Source organism: Ammospiza nelsoni, chromosome 1 (genome assembly GCF_027579445.1).
Source record: "Ammospiza nelsoni isolate bAmmNel1 chromosome 1, bAmmNel1.pri, whole genome shotgun sequence".
NCBI classification, from domain to species: Eukaryota; Metazoa; Chordata; class Aves; order Passeriformes; family Passerellidae; genus Ammospiza; species Ammospiza nelsoni.
The window spans coordinates 119284184-119309831 of NC_080633.1; the positions used below are offsets into that span (position 1 = coordinate 119284184).

General features: G+C 44.9%; 2 protein-coding genes across 2 annotated transcripts in view; one reads left to right on the forward strand and one right to left on the reverse strand.

Annotated features, from left to right (window-relative positions):
- The window catches only part of TRIM55 (tripartite motif containing 55), a 37470-nt gene extending 14517 nt beyond the window's left edge, over positions 1–22953 (forward strand). The window contains exons 5-10 of the mRNA XM_059477233.1: positions 488–721; positions 1789–1811; positions 1904–2028; positions 2813–3042; positions 4891–5178; positions 20422–22953. Coding sequence (XP_059333216.1) covers positions 488–721; positions 1789–1811; positions 1904–2028; positions 2813–3042; positions 4891–5178; positions 20422–20541 — 1020 coding nt within the window. The 3' untranslated portion in view covers positions 20542–22953. The remainder of the gene's footprint in view (positions 1–487; positions 722–1788; positions 1812–1903; positions 2029–2812; positions 3043–4890; positions 5179–20421) is intronic.
- On the reverse strand, positions 22917–24314 carry CRH (corticotropin releasing hormone). Its single transcript, XM_059477246.1, has 2 exons — positions 24082–24314; positions 22917–23566 (listed from the first exon to the last, which is right to left on the reverse strand). The coding sequence occupies exon 2, from the start codon at positions 23549–23551 to the stop codon at positions 23021–23023; it is 531 nt and encodes a 176-aa protein (XP_059333229.1). The 5' UTR covers positions 23552–23566; positions 24082–24314; the 3' UTR covers positions 22917–23020.
- Between the last annotated feature and the right edge of the window lie 1334 nt (positions 24315–25648).

The window sequence follows — 25648 nt, forward strand, 5'->3', positions numbered from 1 at the left end:
CTTGCCCAAATAGAGTTTAAGAGGGCGTATGTGAAAATCAAGCCCAGCCAGGATTGTTCCAGGTACTCTGGCAGAAAAAGAAAATTCTCCAGAGCTGTTTGAGATGCTCACTCCTTTTAAAACCATTCTGTTCACGCAAATGGACCCAGCTGCTAATACGGTGGGAGCTTTTACTTTTTCTGCAGACTTTGATGTATCACTACAGACATCATAAATACCTTTTTACTTTTTTTATCAGACTCACAAGTTATACAATAACCTGTTTGGGGGCTTTCAGTGGCTTGAAACTCAGAGTTTGAGAAGAGTTTTTAAACTTTTGTTCCAACAGCTTGGACTTTGAAAATTATAAAAGTCTCTGGGGTCATTCAGAATCCTTTGCACTGTTCAGAAAGAGGAATTTCTTTGATGAAAATGCTTCCAAGTAACTGTAAAAATAGAAACCCTTTTAAGAACATAACATGTTTAACATAAACCAAATGATTCACAGGAATGCTGCAAACGACAGAAAGAACAGTTGTGTGAAAAATTTGATTATCTCTATTCTGTACTGGAAGAAAGAAAAAATGAGATGACACAAATAATCACTAGAACCCAAGAGGAGAAACTGGAACACGTCCGCTCCCTGATGAAGAAGTATGCGGATCACTTGGAAGCTGTCTCAAAACTGGTTGAATCAGGAATCCAGTTCATGGAAGAACCAGAAATGGCTGTGTTTTTGCAGGTATAAAGTCTATAAATCAAGACAGAAAAAGAATGATGGGTTTATTGATATATTATTTAAGTATTTCTCAATTGTAGGCCCATTCAGAGTTCATTTATCTTCAAGTGATCATGTATACGAACTCATTTTTTTTTAAACACCTGAATCAGCTCAGACAAATAACTACTCTTCTTGTGAATAGTATCCAAATCAAGAACACAAGTATTTGCTATTTGCAACAAAATATACTATCCTGTGTATGAATTTCTGGTCCCCTTGGAAGAAATAGAAATTCAAACATTTTCCAAGTAATCTTTATTTTCCCACCAATACCATGGTGGGACAAAATGTTCATGTGTACATGATCTTCTGAGAATTATAGGTTTCACTTGTAAATTGACAAAATTATTAACTTTTCAATAATTTGTGTGCTAAGCTACATTTTGATACCTTTATTTATTTTTTTGTCTTTTGTTTTCTTACTGTAAATTTAAGAGAGGTGAGCAGGGAACCGTTAGCAGCCCATCCAATGAATTCATTGGTGTGGAATTTCAGTCCTGCAATTTTACAATTCCTCTATATTAAAGGCTGGGAGGGCATTTTTTACAAAAGAAAAGAAAACAAAACAAAACAAAACACCCAAACCAACCACAAACAAAACCAAATTAAAATAACCAATACTTACTTTCATCAAATAATTGCCTTTGAAGAGTACAATATTCTTCCAAGACAAATAGAATTTTGTGTCTCCAAAAGAGGGTAACAGACCAAATGCTTTTCACCACAAACACAACCAAAAAAAAGGAGGAAAAAAATTTCCTTTTGGGGTTTATTCCTATCAACTGTACATGTTTCCCATCATATTCCTGTTTTAATTAAAACATCTTTGAAGAACTAAAAGGTTTACTCAGCTGTATGCTAATTACCATCCAAATTTCATCTCATTCGTGGATGTCATGGCTGTCACTTATTAAATTCTTATTAGTGCTTTTAAAAGCTGACATTGTAAGAATTATTTCACAATGCATAAAATCTCTGAGAAAATTGAATCATTTATGAATTCAGTTTTTTCTTTTTTGTTTCTACAGAATGCCAAAACATTGCTACAAAAGTAAGTATTTAAACTTGAGACTCTTGTTTTTTATAATCACAATTTATAAATTTATCTTCAAATCCAGTGACAATAACCAACTTCTATTTTAGAATTACTGAAGCTTCTAAAGGATTCCAAATGGAAAAAATAGAGGATGGGTATGAGAATATGAACCAATTCACAGTGAACCTCAGTAGAGAAGAAAAAATAATACGAGAAATTGATTTTGACAGAGGTATGTAATTTATTTCACCAAAATGATCATACTGAGTAGGAAAGCTCAAATCAGATATTTCTCTCTATGCCAAAATGTAACCAAAGCATTCTGTATCAATTATAATCAAATCTAGGTTTATTTCTCTGAAGTGCTAGGATGGCCCTGCACATTTTTTAGGATAACTAGTGAGATTATAAAAAAGAAAATGCAGTGTTAGAGGCCTTCCTCTGGAAACAACCTGAGCCATGACTGCAGACCACAGGATTTGTCAGATGGCACAAAAGCAACAGTTTGACCAAGTTTGACAGTCTGGTTTAGGCATGTTGGTATCTCAGACTTCCAATCATGCATTCAAAGCACTGACCCAGTAAAGAATTATGAGCACAGCTTCAATGGCATTAAAACAAACATATACCTAGAATTGGAAGAAGGACTTTTCTCATGACAGATTGTGCCAGATCCCAGGTAGCCTCTCCCCAAAAATGTGCAGGGCTGTGCTGCACATTCCTTATGAGGATAACTGCATTGACAGGAATTTCTGGAAAGGGACAGCTTAAGATTTTAACCAGCGTGTGTGTTCAGTGTCTTCCCTTTCCCCAGCGTGTGTGTTCAGTGTCTTCCCTGCCCCAAAGCTGGCAGGTCCATGGCAGTGCCCAGTCCAGGCTGGTGGGAGCAGGTTCCTCTCTGCCAGGCAGAAGATTGTCAGTGACTTTGCCATGCAAATGCAAATGGCTTTTTAATTACCTAAAGGCTGAACTCTTCTCATGGTGCTCATCCTGTCCTTTTACACATGTTCTGTCAGAGGAGGAGGGAGAAGAAGAAGAGGAGACAGAGGATGGCGAAGGCTTGGGTCAAGTCCACACAGAGTCATCAGGAGAGGAGGAAGAGGAGGAAGAGGAGGAAGAGGTGGAAGAGGAAGAGTCAGAGGGAGCACCACAGGCACCTCAGCAGGACCCTGAAGCACAGAGTGCAGGGGGAGAGCCCCAGGCTGCACCCACTCCAGCAACAGTGCTGGCTGCCCCAGCTGGTCAGGTAAATGTCTGTGCTGCCCCACTGCCCTGCCAGCTTTGCTGAGTGCACCTGGCAGAGCCAGAAATGCTCCCCTGTGTCCTGTGGGCACCATGACTCAGGAGCAGGGCTAAGGGAGTCAATGCACTGGAGGGCAAAATTATTTATTGCCCTTGTACACATGTATGCAACTTTACTTCAACATGTGCATGTGTCACTTGATAAGCAAAAAATTAGCTGCTAGATAAATTAAGATATATAGGGGATACATAAGTGATAAATAAAAAAGACTCCATTTGGGAGTTAAGTGCATTACAATGAATGTTCTGCTTGCTGTGATTTAACTCAGACTAACTGTTATAAATGAGATGATTGTTAAAATATTTATACCAAGAGAATTTGGCATTCCCTCTGGATTTAGGAAGCTTTCCACCACCAGTTTTTAGATTATACTTCTAATCTGTTTTCTGTGAATGGCGCTTGCTGCCTTCTGCTCTGATCATCCCTGGGATATGTCTAGCTAGATGCAGGAATATCGTACACCAAACAGGAGAGGAAACTGCCTCTTACAACCAACAGCAAACAGGTTCAGGGTGTGAATATTTTAGGCCAACACTTTTGTTAGGGAATTTGATTAGAATGAGACTATAATTGCTGCATATTCTAAAAGATGTACATTAAAAATATGCTTCATGTGCTACTTTAGTTTGCCTTGCAAAACATTAACTTAACAAATTCTCCTCTTAGACAATTTGCTCAGTGAAGTTGCTGAGGGGTAAAGGCTGCTGTGAATATATTTGAGAAGGCCTATGTGAAAACAAGAAAGCACACAAAGGCTCTTTGATTGTAGGAAGCTCCCTAGCTAAAACAAGTGAAAATAAATATAATAGATTCATTCTTTCTTTGATCGAAACACACGTGTGAGTTTTGACCAGTCATGTGATGATGCTCTTAAATCAGGCTTTACTGATTAAATCAAAATTTGAAGATTTGCTCACTTAACTAAACTTCTGCTCCTTGACTGATGCAGGGTTTTATGCAAACAAGAACTAGGCATAAGCAGTTCTGCCCACCAAGAAGAATTCTCTAATTTCTAGGTTTAGGTGAGAAAGGTACAGCATGCTGCTCTAGAAATTGTAAAATGCCATTACGATAGTCAGGCATGAAGTCAGACATGGTATGTGGGTGTTGTGGTGTGGGGAATACCTGTATTTGAGTTTTTGCCTTCTGGTGTAAAAAGGCAAAGCAGAAATGCAGTGGTGATAGCAGACTGTGTGTGCAGAAACCCCAAGAGCTTGATGCAGGTGGAGGTGCAGTTCATCTGGCTGCTCCTCTTCCTGGCAGAGCAACAGTGCTTGGCTTACAGCATTGATGGCAAAGCTTGTGGGCAAATGCTTGTCTCCAGTATTCCCTTTATTCTGCTGCTTGTATCAACAGACTCCTTGGCAAAAGTGTTATTCTTAGCCTAAAACACAACAAGCCATCTGAAGGTACCTACACCTGTCATTCATGGCTGGTATGGGCTCGTGAGACTCTTATGCAGAATTTAAGTTTTTAGGATTGAATTGAGGGTTTGTCTGAATTGAGGAACCCCTTGCTCACTCCTTTCTCAGTTAGCACCCCCTTCCCAGCTAGTTCTACCCTCCTGTTGTATTTTTGGGTTCATTTATTTTCTTTCTGTTGTCTGTGTTATTCAAATGATAGTTGCCTTTGCTTTGCATTTTGATTGCAATTCTTTCAGATCATATTAGTAGGACAAACCTATGCCTTGCAGTGCTATCTAACAAACACAACATGCAGAACAATGTGACTACAGCAGGAAGGTAACGTGGTGCGCTCTGCTTGTTCTTCTCTTTATCTGTCCTGCTTAAGGATGTTGTTGTGACACCGAGTGGTTCTCAACAGACTCCCGAGTCTGACACTCAAGTGCCGGCCCCAGCAGAACCCACGGATCCCCTGTTTTACCCTAGCTGGTACAAGTCCCAGTCACGGCAACCAAGCAGCCCGAGCTCAAGCCCGGTGAGCGGGCTGGGGAAAGTAGGGACTCCTGTTTCTCTGGAAACAAGTGCAAAGAAGGCAGAAGCCCCGACAGCAGCAACAATCGAGGAGAGTGCAGCAGGGAGTGGTAAGGAAAGTAATGCCACTGCAGCGACGTCCAAGGTCAGTGCTCCCAAAGTCACCCCAGAGGGCTGGGACGTGCAGCAAGGCGGGAACAGCAATGTTAAGGAAAATGTGGCTTCATTCTCCTCTGCATGCTAAAGAATAAGAGCAATTTCAAACATGTGAAAGCAGCACAAACTGGATTTATAGATGGTTCAATGTGTGACAGGCTGACTGTAGCTTCGAAGCAGCATGCTGGCGGTTGCTTGTGCTTACCTGCCAGTGCACCTTGCTTGTGCCAGCTGTTATCCAAATTACTCACACACAGGAGCTATTGGAGAGGCCAGTGATGTCTCTGCACATCAGATATTTGCATGTGTTAGTGGCAGAGAAATCCTGTGCATGAGATTACTCTCATTACCTGCTGACAGTCCGTGTATGTGCTGTCCTACCGTGACTGGTTGAGCAGCTATGGCTTGGCTTTGCCTTCTGCAGCTCTGTGGCTGCACCTGGAGTGCTTCCCCATGTGAACATGAAGCTATGCAAACACCCAGAGCCTTCCTGTGTGGTTGGTTGCCTCTCAGTAAGGAGTGTGGTTTCCTGGGTTCAGATCTGTGGCAGAGGGTTTGCTCCAAGGATTCTTGAGACTCGATTAAAAGAGAGCGTGAAGAAAATACATTTCAGTTCAGTGTTAGACACTCAGCAGCATGATGGGATAACAGATACTGATGTGTTGAGTACAGGAGGATGTTTTCCTTAAAATGACAATATTAGAATTGGTATAACCTGAATTTGAATAATCCTCCTTCAGCACATGTATACAAATTCCACATGGCCCAAAGACACAAGGAACAGAGTTGAGGGAGCTGTGCAAGGATTTGCACACTACACCAGGTCCTGCTCCAGTGTCTGGTGACCAGCCCATGAGCAGCACTATAAAACAAACCACAGTAATTTACAGGTTCTAGCTGCATGTTTTAACAAAGCAATTACCCATATGTGTGCAATGAGAGGAGATTGTGTGTCTGTGTCTGTGAGAGAGAGAAAGAAAAAGTGGGTATTAAGTATTTCATGCTGTTTCCTTTAAGTCTGGAGAAGACTATATAGCATACATAAGCAGCTATATAGGCTGCAATTGTATGACAATAGATAAACAATCATGTTCCAGGCAAAAAGTTAAGAGAAGGAATTAACAGAGATATGATAAAAGGGGAATTTCTGCTAGAGGCTTCAGTCAGTGATACTTGAATTTGGTGGCTGACTTTGCTGACTTTCTTAACAAAAGCAACATCTGACCACTAAATTTCAGTGGCTATTTTTCAAGTCAGGGTTTTATTTGGGAATATTTGAGTGGAATTAAAACAAAAAGTACTTTAAAATTATCAAATCTACTCTGACATTGTTTTCTTAAGTATACTCAAAATGAGCTGGCAACAAGGAAATTCACAGTGAAACTTATTGTCTCCTCTTAGCTTTCCTAAGAGCTGTTTCCTTTTATTAGTTTCACTGATGACCAGGCAGCCTAAGCTCACCATAGGTAGGTAAGTTCTGTACTAGGTTAATTCCCTAGGAGCTTGCCTAAGTGTGGTCTGTGTCCCTCAGCCCCAGCAAGAAGAAAAGGAACAAAACTTGAATTTGATGTGGGCAGCTGTCTGAAAAACAACAGCAGTCTGGTACCCAGCTTTCTTCATTGAGTACCAGGAGCAAAAACAGGCACATAGGAAGATGTCAGTTCCTGTTGGCATGTGGGTTTGGGGTTGCTGCATCTCACTATTTTCCAGATCACAGGTGACACTGGCATTTTGGAAGGAGGAGGAGGATGTTGAGTAGAGTAGCTCATGGTTCTGGGGATGTGGGAGACAGGAGCAGGGGAAACAGCTGAGGATGGGATTGCCAATGGGCTGGAGACACAGCAAGAGATAGGAAAGCACAAGAAGCAGAAATGTACAGAAGAATAGAAAGAGCAGAGTGTCTGAGTGAGAGTGATGCCATGAGATGATGCTGTGATCAGGTTTAAGGATCTGAGCTGAGATGTGTCTATGTCACAAAGGAAATGACTGCTGTCATGGGGCAGTGATAATTTTCAGCTACGTGAACTTCAACTTTGTATTTTTCCTGCATGTGATTTTACTCAACCCACTCCGAAGTGCTATATTCCCTTTTTTTTTTTAAACCTCAGCTGATGTTCTTCACACCACTGTATTTACTCCCTTCCTCCAATTAAAGTATATCATGGAAAAGTGCTGTGGAAACAGAGCTTTTTGACAGAACATAGTGATAATGAGTACTTCATGTGATGACAACACTGGTGAAGCACTCTTCTTATTTTCTCACAGGAGTTAGCATTCTGCATAACACTTTTGGCATTTCTTATCATACTACATCGTCTTTGGAATCTGATTCAATACATGATTTGTACTTTCATGGGTAGGAAATATTTCATTTTACCACTAACTAACAGCTCAAATAGTGTATCTGGTGATGTTCCTCTATAGCTTTAAAGGACTTTTCCCCTCTCTTCCTATCCAAAAACATCATGCTAGTTCACAACACGAGCTGCCTAAATCATTTCTTCCTCATCACAAATGCCACCCTTCAGCTTACTCCTGCATGGTTAAACATTGCATCTCCCTGGTTCAAAGTGAAAAGAGACATTTACTCTTGCAGATATATGGGCTTGTATTTCAGTTGCTGTTCAGATGACCAGCAGGATGGAGAATCTGTTGATTGACAGATATGAAGAATACTCATACAAGTAGGGGAGGAAGAGCTGGAGAGTAATAATTGGCATCAGAGGGGTTGAGGTCAGGAAAACAAATCCACTGAACAATCCTGCTGCCAGGATCACCACAGAAAGCAAATCACCTGTGCTCCCCTGGGTGGATGGCTCGAGCCCCACTCTCCAGAGGTCCCCATGGACATAGTGGAAAGGGTCTCCTCACACCCCAGCTCACACAGCACACCCCACATTCCCTTCACGTCCCACTGCCATTCAAAGCTATCTCTCCCACATTCCCAGTGAGCATGGAGCACCAATCATGGCCCTGAAATGCAGCATTTACAGGAATCCCACCCAATCTAGACAAAGGCTTTTTTTCCTTAGGTCACATTAAGATCTGAAATATCCACAAGGTCAAGGACTAAGAACTTCACTACCACATGAAGTTGTCCCAAATACAAACTCTGTAATCTAAACCTTAACTATTCCTTAACATCTCTTCTGGAGTAACCCCGTTTTTGGTAGACAATATCCATGACTATCTTCCAGCTCCAAATTTGTGCCCCCCTTAGGTAAGACATACATGTGTGTTCAATTTTCAGTGTGATATGACTGATCTACAGAGAATTCTGTATTATAACAGGATATTCAATGTTGTTTACTGAAAACCAAAAACCTGACTCAAACCAGCTGTAGTTAGCTTTGGGTATTTGCTCAAATGGCAGACAAATTCAGTGTTAATCTATTCTTCAACACAAAGATGATTGGTTTTCCCTGCTCACTTTCTGCACTGTGGTCTCAGCATTGTACATGATATGGAGCATCTATGAAAAGTGACAAATTATTATTCAGCTTTTGTGTGCAGAACTTCCAGCACTATGACTGAAGAATATCTCTCAATTAAAATAATTAAAAGGGAGAGGGAAGAAGTTATCATCTACACTTTAGTTGCATAAATTAGCCAAAAATATTCACTGTCTGGTAGTAATTTGAATTTGAAGGGCATTGGACAATGTGAATCTCAATTAAGTTCATGGATCATAGTTTAATCTTCATTTACTTGTGCTTGGTTTTGAAAACTTGTTTTATTACTAAAGGACATAGAGGTTGTTTTTATTCCTGGGAAATCAGGCATGCTTTTTTCCCCCTCTCCCTATTTTTTAAATTCAGAATACCTTTTAAAATTGAAAATAGATAAAGGCAGAAAGCTCTTATTTCTACTATTCGAGACCTCTTTCTGTGTGGTCTCTAGTGACATCTTTATGATTTATTTAATAATGAAGTAGAAAGGAGGTGAAGGAAAAAGACATTTTGGTCTCAGATTCTATTTGCATAAAAATGGTTTTATTCTCCATGCATAGTGAGGTGTCTGGTTAGACAGTTTATGTGTCTTCATTTTTCATATGAAAGATCAGGTCACTGCCCTTGTTCCTTTGTGTGATAAGCCCCAAAAGCCAAATAACAAAATTACTTTGAATAACTGTATAATTATTTATAATAATAATATAAACCTGCATGACTCTCATGATAAGAGCAGCATATAATTTATTTTCAGGCTCTTTTAACAGAATGCACCAATAGGGTTTTCATTGTTTTTCAGCAGCAAAAAGAGATCAGTTCCCCTATTAATTCCCAACATTTACTTTATTTAAGGGTCATGTCACTCTAAGAAATTGTATTGATGCATCTCTAAATTTCCTCCAGAGTGTGAGAGCAGAGATAAGGCAACAAGAGCCACAGCCCACAGGTGTGCAGATTGTTTGGTGTAAGAAAGGCCAAAAGAAGATTATTCAGCAGGAACAAAATAGGTAACTCTGCATCAGACAGCTTCATCCTCCTTTGGGGAGTGCCTAAGTCAGCAGTGTGGTCACCACGGGCTGCTTCTGCCTCTGACAGAGAAAGAGAGGCATCTCCAGTCAGAGCAAGTTCAGCAGCAGCTGCTGCTTGTCCCTTGGCACCTGTCCCACCTGCCTGCTGAGTGTGAGGTGACATTGCTCCCAGCCCAGCTGCCCCTGCCCGGTGTCTGAAGCTGGGGAGATCTGAGCCTCAGGAGGTGACAACCAGCAGCAAATGATTACAGCATGGGGAGCAGGAATGGCATCAATGAACTGCCTTGGCTCCATGGGGAGGGATGCATTAGTGCTGGGTGACACAGACAGCAGGGAGAAACAGAGTCTCACAACTTTCCCTGATCATATTTTGTCGGCAACATCTCTCATGGAGTGAAACCATATAAATTTGTGAGCATTCATTAAAGTCTTGGTTTGGCTCTGTGTGTGGTTACCCATTTTATTTCAGCTAAAATGAAGTACTGGACCCTGCATCCCGTTGCTCAAATTCAGAAAAGAAAAGAGTCTGTCTGTGGCTCCAAAGGACTCCAGTGTATATACATTTAGTCTGAAATGAAATGCAAGTTAATCATCCACAAACAGTAGCCTGATCTAATTTCCCTCCGCAGGCAGCAAGTACAGTTCTTTAATTCCACGAGGATATAAAATATAATCAGGACTGAACTGTTTTGGAGGAGAAATACTAATGGAATGGCCTATGCTAATCTTGTTTCATTAGTTTTAAAATTTTCTATTACTTTCTTGCAACCTTATGCCATCTGCCAGAATTACCATAAGGACAGTCTTCTCTGTATTCATGTACTGTAGCTCTCTTTGCCCTGCTGCTGAATACTTTAATTTCAGCTGGTGATCCTTCTTTTTTTTTTTTTTTCCCCAAGAAACATCTTTAAATCACATCAGAGAAGTCAGTATATGGCTAAGTTTTAGCTGATTGGTTGTCATGTCAATGTGCAGACAACATGGACAAAATAAGACCATTGAAAACCAAAATAAGGCCAAGAGACTGCACTGTGCTCTTTGTTCACATACCTCCACTTTTCCATCAAGGTATAAAAGGCATGGTCCCACGTTTCAGCACAGTGCTGCTCTGGAGTGTTTCCACAAGCATGGCAGCAGAACACAAATAAGAAATGTTCTCTTCACCAAATTGGAGACCCAGTCTTGCCAATGTGCTCAGGTGAGGAAGACAAGCACCCACGTCAAGCCAGCTGTCCCAAGAGGGATTTCTTGCTCAAGAGAAGGCAGTCTTGTGAGGCTGGATCTTGCAGGAATGGGGCTAAGAAAGGGTCTCCATCCCCAACACACCTTCCCACAGTTTCCCCCAGAGCAGAACAAGAAGTTTGTTAGCATCAGCCACAGGCATGGCCCAGGTAGCTCTCTTCCAAGACACCAGCTGCTGCTGCAAAGGCTCTCTGCTCCCTGCAACAAGTGTGTTAAGTGCTAATGAAAGATCCAGGACTGCAGGCAGCAAAAATCAACTTGATATTTGCTATCTAGGTCTTTATATATCTGTACTTTACCTTTCCTTAGGTGGAAAATTGATGAGTTTATTCCTGTACCATTAGAAAATATCTGCAAGGTTTGACTGAATGAAAATGAGTCATCTGTCCTCCATGAAGCTGAGCTTTTTGTAGGAGACCCTTGAATCAGCTGGTGTAGAAGCCCAAATCAAACTCTGTTTCAATCTTCTTCCTAAACATCTCTTAAATTTCACTGGGGGGGGGGTGGGGAGGGGAGCATTCCTGTACCTGAACAAACATTAGATGCAAGAAACTTAGTTAACAATCAGGAAATTCTGCCTTTGCTTCTCTGTAGCTTGACTCAGTGAGTTGGGACTCAGTGATAGCAGCTACATCTGTGGCCGTTCAGGCTGATGTTCAGTTGGTGGCAAATTTTGCCTGTAAATTTCCATTTTCTTTCTTGACTTTGTACTTCAGGTGAATTTTTTTCCCCTTAGTTTGGCAATACATGCGGAGGAGATCAGCAAAGTCTTGACTGTTCCTCTTTTAACACCTCCCTCTCCCTTAATTTTGAGAATTATCTGGGTGATTCAGAGACAGCAGTGATGAGTCGTGAGGGCAATGCATTAAGACCAGATTTCAGACAACAGTTTCTCATAATTAATATGAGTGGCAAATACTTCACCTGAAGTTTTCCCTCAAATAGTCTGCTCTGCTGTTTGTCTGGTGAGTCATAGATACCATCTGATTTATGGATATTTCATTTTTTTCAGTCTATTACTAGTAAAAGGATCTCCACAATGACAGTTTGGACAAAATTATTTTTCCTGTTGAAATTAATACAAAGCCAGGCTCACCTAGACATTGTCTTTCTGTGACTAGCTCATTTAAATACTGAATTCTACCTCCATTCAGCCTCCTCCTCCAAGCATCACCTGTTCTGCTCATTGTTAAGGAGTTTGGAAAGGAAAATAGAATGTAAACAAAAAATATTTTTTAATCATGGATGAACTGGTTTACATCACATTTACTGGTTTACATCACATTGTGGTAGATGTATGTCACAACTACACAAACCATCTGCTTTTGGGATATTTGCATAGTTATCTTACTGCCTTGAGACGGGCCAGGCCTTTCAGTGCAGCACTCACTCACCTCTGGAATGCAGCACTGGTATCCTGTAAGCATTAGAGACAGATCAACATTGAAATTCCAGCCCAGATGATTGAAAATCCCAGTGGTGGCAATTAGTTAACTGGGCCTGAACCCCTATGTTTGGGAAGGGTATCCTTCCCCTTGCAGGGTTTCCAGGCTTGTGAGCAGGCAGGGGCTGGGCTGCAGCACCCTGCAGTGCCCACCTGCTGGGCTTTTAAAATGGAGATAAAGACCAGGGGGACTAAAATGGAGATAAAGACCATGTGCAACCAAAATTAAATGGAAAATGGGGAGACAGACATATCAAAGAGTGATGATTCAATCTTGTATCTCTTTGCAGGTGATATATATTCCTGGCATCTTTGCAATAATCCTCCGGTCATTAAGTAAGAGGCCAGTGACTAATTAAAAAAACCTGTTATCCCTGGCTGCCAGCCAAGAGGTGCTGAAATGTTCAAACCATGTTCAAACAGAGACATCATGCCTTTGACTGAGCAGAGAATGAGGAGCTCACAGTCCTGGGGGATAAGTGATCTGAATTTCTTACTGCTCTTTTCAATTTAGAAAGCACCCTATAAAATCTGCCTGTCTCAGCCATTGAAGGTGGTGATCGAAATACAGATCAGTCACTCAGAGCACTCCTGGCTCAGCACTTCTGTTCACAGAAGTGGTTTTTGTTCATGATGAAACACTTGCTCTGTGACTTATTCTATTACAAAATGCCTTACCAAGAAAATATAGCTGTCATTTCCCCCATTAGTGCTGATGAGCCTCTTCAACATCTGGCAAAATATTTGTTTTTAAAATACATTCATTTTTATATTTATGTACAAATTCAAAATTTAATTTTATAAAATAAATAAATTTCTTTTTAAAGAAAAATTGAGCTGGTGCCTGCCCACATGCAGGTCAGTTCCAAGCTTGCCTCTGGTGACAGTAACTGCAATCTGTACTCCATGCCCTGTCAATACCTGGTCAATAACTGTGACTGAATCCAAAGCTCCATGAGCAGAATTTATCACAGCTCCTTGGACTTCACCTGGGAACAGTGTGAGATGGACAGAAGGAAACTTGATTTAATATCTCACTCATCACTTGGCTGAGTGCTGTGCAAGCAGGCCAGCACTGCTAAAGGGCAAGCAGAGATTACAAAGTGAGATTTGACATGACAGACACCCATCTGGGCAATTGCAGTGCTACTCACTGAGCAATTCTGGGGTTTTGGAGCAGAGTCATAGCTTGGATAACAGCTTCAGTTGCTGTGGTTGCAGTAAGGAGCAGATTCAGGCAACTGGAGACGTGGAAAAATGAGCACACAAAGAAAAAGTGGTAGCAGCAACAGCTGATGAGGGAAAAAAATGTTGTAACTGTGGCCAAGACTTTCTTCTTCTGTTATGTGGTGGCTTTAAGGAATGGCAACAGGTTGCTTTAGCTGACAATCTGGGTTTTTGTCCCTAATCTCCACTTTTTTTTTCCTCTCAGAGAAGCTGTACTGTGCCCACAGCTCACAAACACCACTCTCACCGCCTGCAGGCTTAGGAGAGCCTAGGGCAGTCAGTTACTCACAATGTGAGCAGCCTGGGATGAGCCTCCAAGCATGGGATGTGTGTGTCTACACACCTCAAAGCTATGCTGGCTCTGTTATCTGATCCCACAAATGGAGCTCCAGGGTGAATCACAGCCTGAACTATCACTGTGTCATTCATTGGATTTCCAAAAGTACCATTTGCAGAAGGAGAAAAAGCTTTGAAATACCAAAGTCCACGTTAGTCAAAGGAAAGACTGCCTGACAGAGACAGACAGGACGTTAAACCACTACTATTTTTCCACTTCTCCCTGAAAGCTATTTAGCAAAGTTTCTACAACACGGATTAGATTGGTTACTGCCATGGAGAAGTTCTTGGAAGGTCTTTACTTCACATTAAACTTGTTAATCTGAATTCCTATCTATTTGTGTGACAAAGCAGCAGTAGGAGGAAGAGGGAAGAGCTGGTATTCATGAGTAGCTTCCTGGCGCTGGTGACCAGTGTGTAGTACGTGACCAGCACTTACTCCTGCAGCCTCTCAATAGGATCCTTCCTTTGCTAGACAGCTCTCCAGCAGGGCTGCAAGTGAGCAGAAATGGTAAAGGCTTATTGATCAGGAGGTCCCAAAAAACCTTCACTCGTAGAGGAATGAAGAATGGTGTGGATAAATGCAGGACAGACTGTTCTGATCATGCAGCCTTAATATTCATGTGTATTTAAGACTCTCCACTTGGCTTTCCTTCATTTTCCTGCCCAGTAGGAGGACTAGATTTCATGCAAATATGTTGTTAATTACTCTCAATAAAAAGTTGGATCAATGAGGTGCAGCAATGGGTCAAATATTACACAAGTATGTTATTTCTTCCTTTTCTTCCTTGAGTTATGAAAAAAATAGGTGACTTTTATAGGGGAACTGTATGTTATTTGTCCCAAGTAATGCTGAGAAGAAAGCTGCTCTCCCACACCATGCTCTAATGCAGTTTCCACCACAGGTTCAAGTGTGTGGACCTCCATGTCCCGTGGGAGATGCATGGAACCTATACCAAAATAAGCCAGTTGGGCTGTTTTCCTCTGAAATATGTTTTATCACTTTGAGATCATTATGTAAGAGACTCTACATTAGACATTGTCCATATAATGTTAATTGTAATATAGTGATGATCTATTGAAGAAAGTCATTTACTCCCAATGGACTTTTAAAATTCATTACTGACCACTATTAAGAGAGTGGTATGTCTAATTCTGTGTCTGATGGAGCTTGTCTGTGCATATAATTTTGACTGCTACCTTATGTATTTCTGTGGCAGGTAATTGTAACAAATAGTTTGGAGAATGCTCTGTTGATTCCCACTGATAAAAAAGATCCATGCAAAATAAGCAGCCCCTTAGCTTTGAAACAATATTGTTGTGATTTACGTGACAGCTGCCAGGTGTTATGCTGAAGGAGCTAGACTGCATAAAAATATGAAAACAAAATGCTTGAACTAAAGTTTAAACTATTTAAAAATAACCTGTTGTGCTCCCTTTGTTTCCGCTGCCTGGAAGTGTTGAGTGCCAGCAGTGCAACACTTGACATTTGAGGCAGACAAACATAGCCTACAGATTCTGTGATTGCTTTGCAACCAGCTAGCATTTTTTAATCATGCCTGTTCTTGTCAACATTGGGGGTTGTTTCTAAACAAGCCAGCTAAAAATGGGAATTAAATTTAATTTCTAGCTCATTTTCTGAGGCTACAGAAACCCTGGAAGCAAGAAACCTGTATTTTCACTGCTTCTCTCTCCAAGACCCACACTTTCTAACAAATACACACCCTTGCTCTCCTGCTGGATAAAGAGAAGGCAGCAAAGGCACTGGGTAGTGCATGTGCCTCTAAGGGTGTGGATCCAGTTTTTCCTCTGGCAGAAAAGGTGATTCAGGAGTTTTTTGCCAAATGGCCCTGCCTCTTATTGCTTCCCAGATGCCACCACTTACAGGGCATTTGTGCTGAGGCAGCTGTTTGTTGGGCAGTGCTGAAATCAAATCATTCAAATGATCCAGGTTTAAAAATATCTTCCTTCACCTCAAAAAAAGGAAAAAAAAAAAAAAAAAAAAAAGATGTTGTTCCAGTGACATTCCCATTCTTAGTACAGCCCTTCAAAGGACAGTGAACCATGGAACCAAAGCAGGAAGAGGTGAATGGGGACCCAAGGAGCAGAACCTGTTTTGGGTGGCATTGTTGATCCAGAAAACATTCACATAGGTTGTTTCCAACTGCCTCATCCATCTACATTAAAGTAGATTATGAAGCCTTTCAGCCCTTCACCTTTCCTTCTGACTTCCTAAATTTAGGAGTTTGTGATCTCATAAAATAATACTGCAGTCAAAGTTCTGAATTCCTATCACGGAGTGTTTTAATATCCTGAAATACTTGGCTGGAATCTTTGTTGTATAATTGCTTAAAAGCCAGATGTAGTCTAACCCAGTCACCCAGAGTGTGTGTGGAGTCACTAGAGTGAAACAGGTATCTCCAGAGAGCAATCCATTTCTTTGAACATGGGACAAATCACCCTCTGGTTGTGCCTTTCTCTGATCACTCCCATTAGAGGGGATGAACAGAGTTTGCTTGAGTGGATATCTTGTTTCTGGATGACTAAAGTTTGTCAATACAGTTCCCAGCCTTTGTACCTAAAGGCTGCTGAGGTTAGTGCTGGTAAAGCAGAAATCAATGTGTAGACTTCACTGTATTTCAAATATATAAAAGGCCTAAACTACATATTTTCTCCTAGCATAAACTAGATAACTGCTGGAACCTAATAAATGAAAATGTTATGACAGACCATCCCACTGACCTCTTTCCTCATCTCCACACCCTTTTTTACAAGAACCTAATACAGATTTACGTAGAGTCCTGCTTAAGGAAGCAAATACTGAAAGATGCTGAATATTTGCAACTTTGAAACGACTCATCAGGCCCAACTCTGAGATCCTTATACCGTTTATTCATGCAAATTCTAGCATGCCAGATGCTGAGGAGTGCTGAATGGCTGCTCAGTGGGAGTTGTGGTTGCTCAGCACCTCCATAGAACTGGCATGTAAACTCCAGCCTGGACTTTGCTTATGGGAAAAACAAAACCAGCCATCAGTCATGCATGGTATACTTCACTCCCCACTTCATGAGCTGGCCTGGTGAAAATTCCTGGTGCTTATTCAAAGCACCATCTGATGTCACTCGACACCACAAGGGAAAACATAAATCAAAGTGTAAGTATTCAGCACTCTCTCAGCATTGGCCTAATGTGATGAATGTAATCTGAGGTAAACCCTTTAGTTATTCCTTATTACTTTTAGGGACCCAAAGGGTTGGGACTTGTTATTCTAGTAATGTGAAAAACAAGTCCTACCCAGGAGATCGCCAAGGCAAAGATAAAGCTCAGGTAGAAGCTTGACAAGTTACCTAATAGCAATGGACAGACACAATGAAGTGTTGAATCTGGACTGTCTTAAAGGCATGTGGCAAGGGTTGTGCCATGCTCAGCACTGAGCTTTACTCTGGGAGCAGAGTAGGGTTGCAGTAACAGGGAGAGTGAGATAATCCAGCATGAGATTACAAGGATTTACAGAGCGGTCAAATGCCTCAATCCCAATGACCTGCTTCTGCACTGTCTTTCACAATCACAGCCTGGTTCAAACCAGGTCTTTTTCTGTAAAATCTACAGCTGAAATCTTTGTTCTTGGACAATTCTAGCACACTGTATAACTCTGAGTCGTGTCAGCTGCTGTTGGAAGGGAAGAATGGACTTAATAATATGGACAAAGTTCCTCTTGGCGCCTTTTGATGTTTTCTTGTTTTACACGAAGAGAACAGAGCACAGAATCACTGTGTGATTCAGAGACAAACACTGAAGTGTCACAGGTGTGAAAACACAAGCCTAAAAGCCAAGTAATGTCCCTACTGTCAGTTTTGTGCTTGCTTCACTCCTAGCTGGGCGTGATGGAAAATTATTGGTTTTGGAAAGGCACATGGAGGTATTGCAGACTAGCAGCCTGCTGAGCGCAGCAAGGTGCAGGGAGCAAATGCTTCACCCAGCCAAACCCAGTGGGAATGTGTTGGAGTTCTAACATTGTTTTGCTGACACAGGAAGATGTCATCGCAGCAAAATATGAAGGAGTTAACACATTATGAAATACAGTTTTGGCAGTGATGCAGACAAAGATTGTTTTGCTTGAAATGCAGTAGCAGCAGTGCTGGTTAACAGGGTTATGCAGTCAGCTTACCAGTCTAAGTCATTGCATTGTGCTTTATTTCTTCTTATATATTGGGTCCAAATCCTATGAAACACTCAACATAACTTTAAACTTGTAGATAGTTCTTTGCTTCAAAGTTAGTCTTGATTTACTGTAAATTTGTGGATAGTGGCTGGTTGGAATAGCAAGTGAAAGTGCTAAATGAAGCCTTCCTTTATGGCAAGGTACCAGTGTGGATTAAAATTTAAAAAAAAAAAAAAAAAAAGCAGGAATTATGTTTTAAACCTCTTGGCAGTCCTATTCTTTTACAGGGTGAGAAGTGAGGACCATGCCTGCCTACACACACTGCTGAGGGCTTGGACAAAATTGTACAGCCAGATTCAAAATTACTCTTAGCTAGTCCAGGCACTCTGACTGCCCTTCCAAAAACAAAGGCAAAGTTTTCAGCATCACAAAAGACTAATAAACCACCTACGCTCCTGCATCTACCAAGATGAAGACAGCACCAATGCCTTATAATTCAGAGCCATGTATTTACTGTAGTCAGGTTGAAAGATTTGCAATCAGCACTTTCCAGGGCTGAGAGGCAGATCTCCTATAATCAGGCCTCAATTAGTTACCTGCCTTCAGCTGAAGATCTGGCCTCCTGGGCCCAATTCTTTGCCATGCTTTTGCATGAGCCTGGGAGACAGCCCTTCTCAGCAGCATTGCTGGAAATGGGCTTTTGCATTCAAGTAGACAGTTGTTTCTCCCATGTTTTCACCATGCTTGTGGTCTCCATAAAATACATCATAAAGTTAGTAAGCAAAAGCTATTTTCATCTGCAAGGTGCCTGTTTGGGTTTTGCAGTAAGTCGCCATGAGTGCCTTGCTTTGAAAATATGAATCTAAGTCAAAGATTGGTCCACATTTCAAATAGTAGAACAGTTTCTCAGATAATATTTCATTGAAATTAATAGGGCTGTTTTAATTTAGAGTAATCAAGGATATTGATAAAAATGGCACTGTGAACTGTAATTAGATATAAATAAAGAAACAGGGATCTATTTATTTTCATACCTTCATGCTGTCTTGTTTGTTGATGACACTGAAATAGGTAGTAACTGGAATGAAGCCCAACAGCTAATTTATGCTTAACACACCACTAGTTCTTACTTACTCTATTGTAGTACACTTTAACAGTAAGTACTTACAAAAATGCTTAGTAAAATCATCCATCCCATGCTTTAGTTCCTCAAAAGCATCCCCGCTTCAATGTCTGTTGCTGGATGTGTCTATTAGCAACACTGCTTAAGTAACTTTCTGGTTTAGGACAATTCTATAAATGACTGAGATGTTGGAATTCAGAGGACACTACTTTGTCATTTTCCCTCTATTGAGTAGTATGTTGACATCAAATAGTTCACCTGACATCATGCTGAGGTTTCCAAAGTAAGCTAAAAAAGAAGTAAGCTACACAAAGAAGACTGGCAGCGTGGCTGGTTTAATTTTAGGAATGCACAATAACATATGTGTGCATCTAGGAATACAAGGGGAAAAAATCCTGTGTATTGCAAGTTAAATTGTGGTTTTAATGATGAAGACACAAGGACCTAGCAAATCACACATTTTTATTTATCTTTGATAGGATTTCTGATCCTATCACAAAGCGGTCTTCATTCTTTGCCAAAGGGATCTGGAATTAGTAAAATATTTCTGCCTATTACACTGGTCTGTTAAATACTCAACTAATTTTAGAAATTCCTTTTATTAGCAGCTACAGTATACATGTCCAGATTCCTTCTTCTACTGTAAGTGTAGGATACCTATGCAAAAAAAGAGGGATATAAACTGAAGTTTATATCTCTGTATTATCTATTTCCTGTTTCTCATCTGAGTCAAATTGAAGTGAAATAAATATTAGAAGATTTTAAGGGAAAAAATAAAAAGAAAACACTTCCAAGGCAGATTTCATAACAGCAGAACAAGTATCATTTTGAGTGGCAATGCACTGGCAATAACATTTGGCTCTGGTTCACATCAATCTGGAGGCCCAGCTACACAAGCCAAGCTGGCTCAGGATCACTTCTGAACAGGCATTTATCACCTTCAGTGCAATAATATTCCAGAGGTCCAAATCAGGACTAAGCCCTTTGCACATATGCAACACACTCACCCAGCATAATCCTTCCTCAGACATTGTCATGGCAAAAGTGCCTCTGACTTCTTTGGTGTTAGAAGTCTTGTCTTAGCTTCCCAAATTTCCATGCTCCCTGCCTTTTCCCTTCTGTCCCACTTCATTCTGTTTCCCTGCATGTTGCGATGCCTTAGGGATTTTAATGCAATTCACATTTTCCTCTTCCATTTATCAGCCTCTCCTTCCTTTGCAGACTGGTTCTGAGCCATACCCTCAAGGACGAGTGGAGGAAGCTCCCGTGAGCAGTGAGAGGGGTGACGAGCCGGCTCGTCATGTCTTCTCCTTCTCGTGGCTGAACTCCCTGAATGAGTGATGACTCACTCTGGCTGGCTTCTGGTGTGCTTCTCCTCAGAAGGACCGTGAGCGCAGGCAGCCTGGCTGCAGTCAGCAAAGAAACCGGCCTGGGAAGGGGCATCCGAGCAGGTTTCATTCCTGGGAACTCAGCTGACGTCCACACCATACCCTTGAACTGACAGACCTGAGAGGGAGGGGAGCATGGGGACAGATTATTCTATGTATTGTAGTCAGAGTGTTTTCCAATATTTTCTCACTTCCAAGGGGGAAGAAGCATCACTACAGCTTTAGGCTGAGCACTGCTAGTGTTTTGTAACTCACTTGTTGGCACGTCCCCATGTAGGTGTAAACACTTCACCAATGTTCTTAGCTAAAATACTGGTATGATATTCTCTAGTAGCATCCTTTGCCAAAACAGAGTTTCTCCTCAGTATCCTCCTGCGTCCCCGCTTGTCAGTGCTGGTGACTTCAGTGACACTATCATGTCCTTGGCAGCCCCAAGTCAGAGTTGTGTCTAACAGCACTGGTGCCTCCCAGGCTGCGGAGGCTGAACACGGGAGGGAAGGAGGAAGCTGCCATTTCTTCCTTTGCACTTGCTCTTCCTACTAAACCACAACAGATGACGCTTGCAGAAACACAATTGTAAGGAAGATTCCCAATGGCAGGAGTGAGGAAGAGACACTTACAAAAAGCACTGGCCAGGACCTCCACACATCTCTGAGTATGTGGGGCGCTGTAACCTGTGCCCATGTCCTCTCAGCCATTGGTGTGTACAGAAGGGGACATGTTCTTACATGGAACCAGGGTGCAATAAGGTGGCCACAGGTACTCACTCAAGGTTTAATTTGAAGCCCCTGTGCTTGCTATAGTAAAGGTAGATGCTGACTGTCGTGTTCCATGTGCATTGCGGATGTTGAGCCATCAAATGAAATCAAATTTGTGTCTTAAAAGAGGCTCTACAAGTTGTACTGAAGGCAACACTGTGTTTTTTCTCACTGAGAGTAGGGTGTCAACACTCAGCAGTGTTTAAGAGATTGGCAGCTGCCGGGAGTGCTTGGTGCCATAGGGGACCAGGTGTCAAGCTCTGCACTAGGGTTACGTGTGGATCTTTCCCAAATCCCCAAATCCAAATCCCTCACTGCCTGTTTTGGCAGGGGCCTGTGTGGGGCCGTAAGGCTGCGCTGTGCCCCAGCAGGGCTGGTGAGCTGGCAGTGCAGACTGGTCAGCAGGCTGTGTGGGGTCAGCCCCTGTCCCGGACACCCGTTGCTACCGACCCTCGCTGGTTTCTGTTTTCCATGGAGAACGTTCCCTGGAAAACTCTCTGCGAGAGTTTCGGAGGCTGCACAGGCGAGCTCCGCAAAGCTTTGGAGCTCGCACAGCCCGGAGCGAGCGCCGCCCAGCCCCGCCACCGCATCGCCTCCGGCTGCTGGAGCAGCTTTTCCCTGGGATTTGGTTCGGGGTGAGGGATTTACTATTTTCTCCCAGTCGTCCTGGAGATTTCCCCCAGCTCCTCCCGGGAAGTTTCTCCACACCCACTGCAGCTTCCCTAGAAGTCCCTGGGAGGGACCCCGCTCGGGCACGGCCGTCGGGACGGGGGAAGCCGGAGCAGGGAGGAACCTGCCCTTTTGGGGTGCGGGGAGGGTGCGAAAACGCAAAAGAGATGCGGGAGCGCCTCACCGCTTTCCCACCGCCCGATCCCGGCCACAGCGGCAGGAGCCAGGGAGCCCCCTCGGGGGGCTGCAGAGCTGGGATTCGGCAGCTCCGGGGGCACCGATCTGCCCTCCCACTCCCGGGAGCAGCCTGTGCCCAGGGCGGCGGCGGAGCGAACCCCTTGCGGGGCCGGCGGCGTCGGGGCGCGCCTGCGGGAGAGCCCGCGGAGACGGAGCTACATCCCCGAGGGACATCCAGGGCTCCCCGCGGCTCTGGGTGTCCATGGATGCCCCCCCGCCCCGGTTAGCGCCGAGGGAGGCGGAGCAGCCCTCAGGCGTCTAGGCAAGAAAGTCTATCAAGGCATCTTTACTTTGCAGCTTTTATTAAAAATATAAATATTAAACATTCTCTTACACAACCAAATCGACCGAGCGCTGAAAAGATGTTTTATTGTGAAAATGTTTACAGGAAAAAAAAGTGGATTGAAAGTAGCTTACAGAGATTCCCCCTCCCACCTCCCTGCCCCCTAACAGAAAAGTTTTCTGTCTTCTTGGCACCGTTTCTTCCAATGCTCACACATCCCTACGTAGCGATGGCACTAGAATAACTGGGAAATGGAGAAATAAATAAAGGTAAGGGAGGTTACAAACGACACTCGTGTTTCTGCACTTGGTACACGGTTGTGCATGCTAGTCAAGGGACAGAGGCTGTTCGGAGTACGCCCTTCTAGGTTTAAAGCTATATAAAAATAAAGAGATGACATCAGAGCAGCACTATGGTACATCGGACGGTGTAATTATTCTTGTGCTAACTGCGGAATCTCTTTGGCAAGGCGGGGAGGGGCCGTTTCACTTCCCGATTATCTCCATCAGTTTCCTGTTGCTGTGAGCTTGCTGCGCTAACTGCTCGGCTCGGGCCATCTCCAAGACTTCTCTCAGGAGGTGGAAAGTCAGATCCAGAGAAATAGGGGGCTCCTCGGATCGCTTCTCCCTCTCCACCGCCTCACCCTCGGCTTCGCCGTCCTCTCGGTTCCCCGGCGAGCGCTCGGGCAGCTGCTGCAGCTGTTGAACCGCCGCCCGGAAAAAGTTGCTGGCGGAGGCTTCGGGCTGTAGGTGGCTGGTGCTGCTGGAGGAGGCGGAGAAAGAGCCAAGGGGTCTCTTGTGAAGGTTGCCCAGGCGCAGGAAATACTCTTCTCCCATGCGGAGCAGGACGGGCAGAGTTTGCTGCTGCTGTCGCTGCTGCTGCTGCTGCTGGAAGAAATCTGGCTGGTGCAGAGCCCCAGGGGCGGGTGCCGGGCTCTTGCTGAGAGCTCTGCACTCCTGGCAGGGCAGGAGGGCGACCAGCAGGATTCCCGTGGAGACCAGCAGCGGGATCTTCATGATCGGGGCCCAAACCTGCGGGGGCAGACGAGGGACGGGGGTTGGGTTACAAAGCCGAGCCGCAGCGGCGGGGAGGGCAGCGGGCGGCCGGGCAGGGGGCGTCCCCGCCGCCGCTGTCCCGGTGCTGAAACTCGCTGCTCCGCGCCGCTCCGCGCCCCTCGGCTCCCCGCACAGCCCGGCCCGTCCGCCCGCGCCGTCGAGGCGGCCGCTCCCCGCAGAACCCCGCGGAACAGCCCCGCGGGGCGGCTCCGCTCTGCCCCGGCAGCGGCTCCCGGGAATCAGGCTGGGCTGAGCCCCTGCGGAGCTTCCACCCGTGTTCGCGACCCGCTCCTCTTCCCCCACCCGGGGCGCGGGGGAGCGTGGGGTGCCCGTGGCGGAGCGGCTCTCCCCACGAGCTGTGGGGCTCCAGCGCCCGTTCCCCACCTCCCCGCTCCCTGTGCGGCCAGGACAGGTCCCCGCATCCCGCGGGACTCGGCGCTCAGCGCAGGGCAGCGCATCCGCTGCGCGCCCGGGCGCGGCCGCGCACCTACCTGGGGCGGCGGCGGCGTCAGGGCAGGGCGGGCGGCGGCGGGACTCGGCGGTGCCCGGCGTCCCTTCCTCTCGCTCTCCCTCGGAGCCGGCTCCTGGCGAACTTGGGATCAGATTTGGTACTAATCAGAGCCGGGGCGCGGGATTTTTATAGCTTAGACCCTCTCCTGGAATCACGCAGAACTTGCCTAATAAGCTGACGCTCTCCCTGACAGCCCGATTGCGTGCCCCGATCTACTGCTGAATAAATCATGGGGGCCCGTCGGAGCGGCGATGGGCCGAGTTTCGCTATCGCAACCCCAAATCTCACGTCCAATTATATCAACAGATATTTATCGCCTCTGCAGTGACGTCAGCCGGGCCGGGGGCCGGGGAGCAGGATGCCCCCCCCACCCCATTGACAAAAATACTTGAATGAGATTTCCTAGCGGGCGCGTACTATGAGAGGTCACTCCGGGGAAACTTTCCACTCACGGGCCGGCCCGCGGGGAGGGACCCGGCCCGAGCGGCACCGGGGCTGCTGTCCCGGGCTAGCTCCGTCTCCTTCCCCGCTCCTTCCCGGCCCCCCGGCCTCCGCCGCCTCCGAGCCCGCCCGCACGGGGCGGCTGTGGCGGGTGGGCGCGGGAGGCTCCTCGGGGCCCGTGTTTTGCGTGGCTCCCGTCTCCTCTCCGCTCCCGGGTCGGCCCGGGCCGGGCAGCGCGGGACGGGCAGGCGCAGGGGCGCACCGAGCCCGCGGGGAAGGGGCTGAGGCACAGCAGGCGCCGGTGGCGGGGGGACCCGGGGCAGCGCTGGCACCGGAGCTGCCAGGGACCCCGCCGGAGGGAGAGGGGGCGGAGAGGCCCCGGGCTGGCGGGGAAGGCCGGGAGAGCCGCCAGGGCCGCCGGGGAGCACCTGCCCGGACAGGGAGCGTCGCCCCGGGGCGCTGAGCTCCTCCTGCCCCGGCACCGCCGGCAGCGCCGCCTGCTCCGCCCGGGCCCGCTGCCGCTGCCGCACCGCTCCCGCCGGCCGGGCTCCTCTCCACTGCCTTCGCACTGCCTGCGGGGAGACAGCACCTGCTCTTTGCTCCCCTTCTCCACTCCACCGGCTGATCTTCCCCACCTCTTCGACGCCATGGCCGGGTGCTTTCCCTGTCTGCCCTCCTCAGCTGAGGCCTTCCCCTCCAGCCTGTCCTAACCCCACGTGGAGCTTTTTCCAAGTGTTCTCCCATGACCAGTATGTCTTCAGGCTCCAGGCCATATTACATCAATGTCTCCACCTGGGTTTCTTGCCCTCTGATCTCTTCAAGAGGAAGTGCTGCCTATAGAAATAACTTCTGCCCAACATCCATTCCATGTGTAATGTGTGTTCTTCCATTTTTGTATCCCATTATCTTTGCCAATGTCTCTCAGTCCTCCTTCTCCGCTGCCTCAGTTGAAACATCAGTCATATCCTTCCCTTTAAATTGGAGAACTTTACAGAAACCCTATTCATTTTATCTTGTCTAGACAATAAACTCCTGGGGTCACACACTTGAGTGTGTCCCATCATAATGGGGAATTGGGACAGAACAGGTGATCACATGCTATTGAT

Bases quoted from the DNA above. Each gene is read 5' to 3' on its own strand.
- CRH (XM_059477246.1), bottom strand. From the start codon at position 23,551: ATGAAGATCCCGCTGCTGGTCTCCACGGGAATCCTGCTGGTCGCCCTC.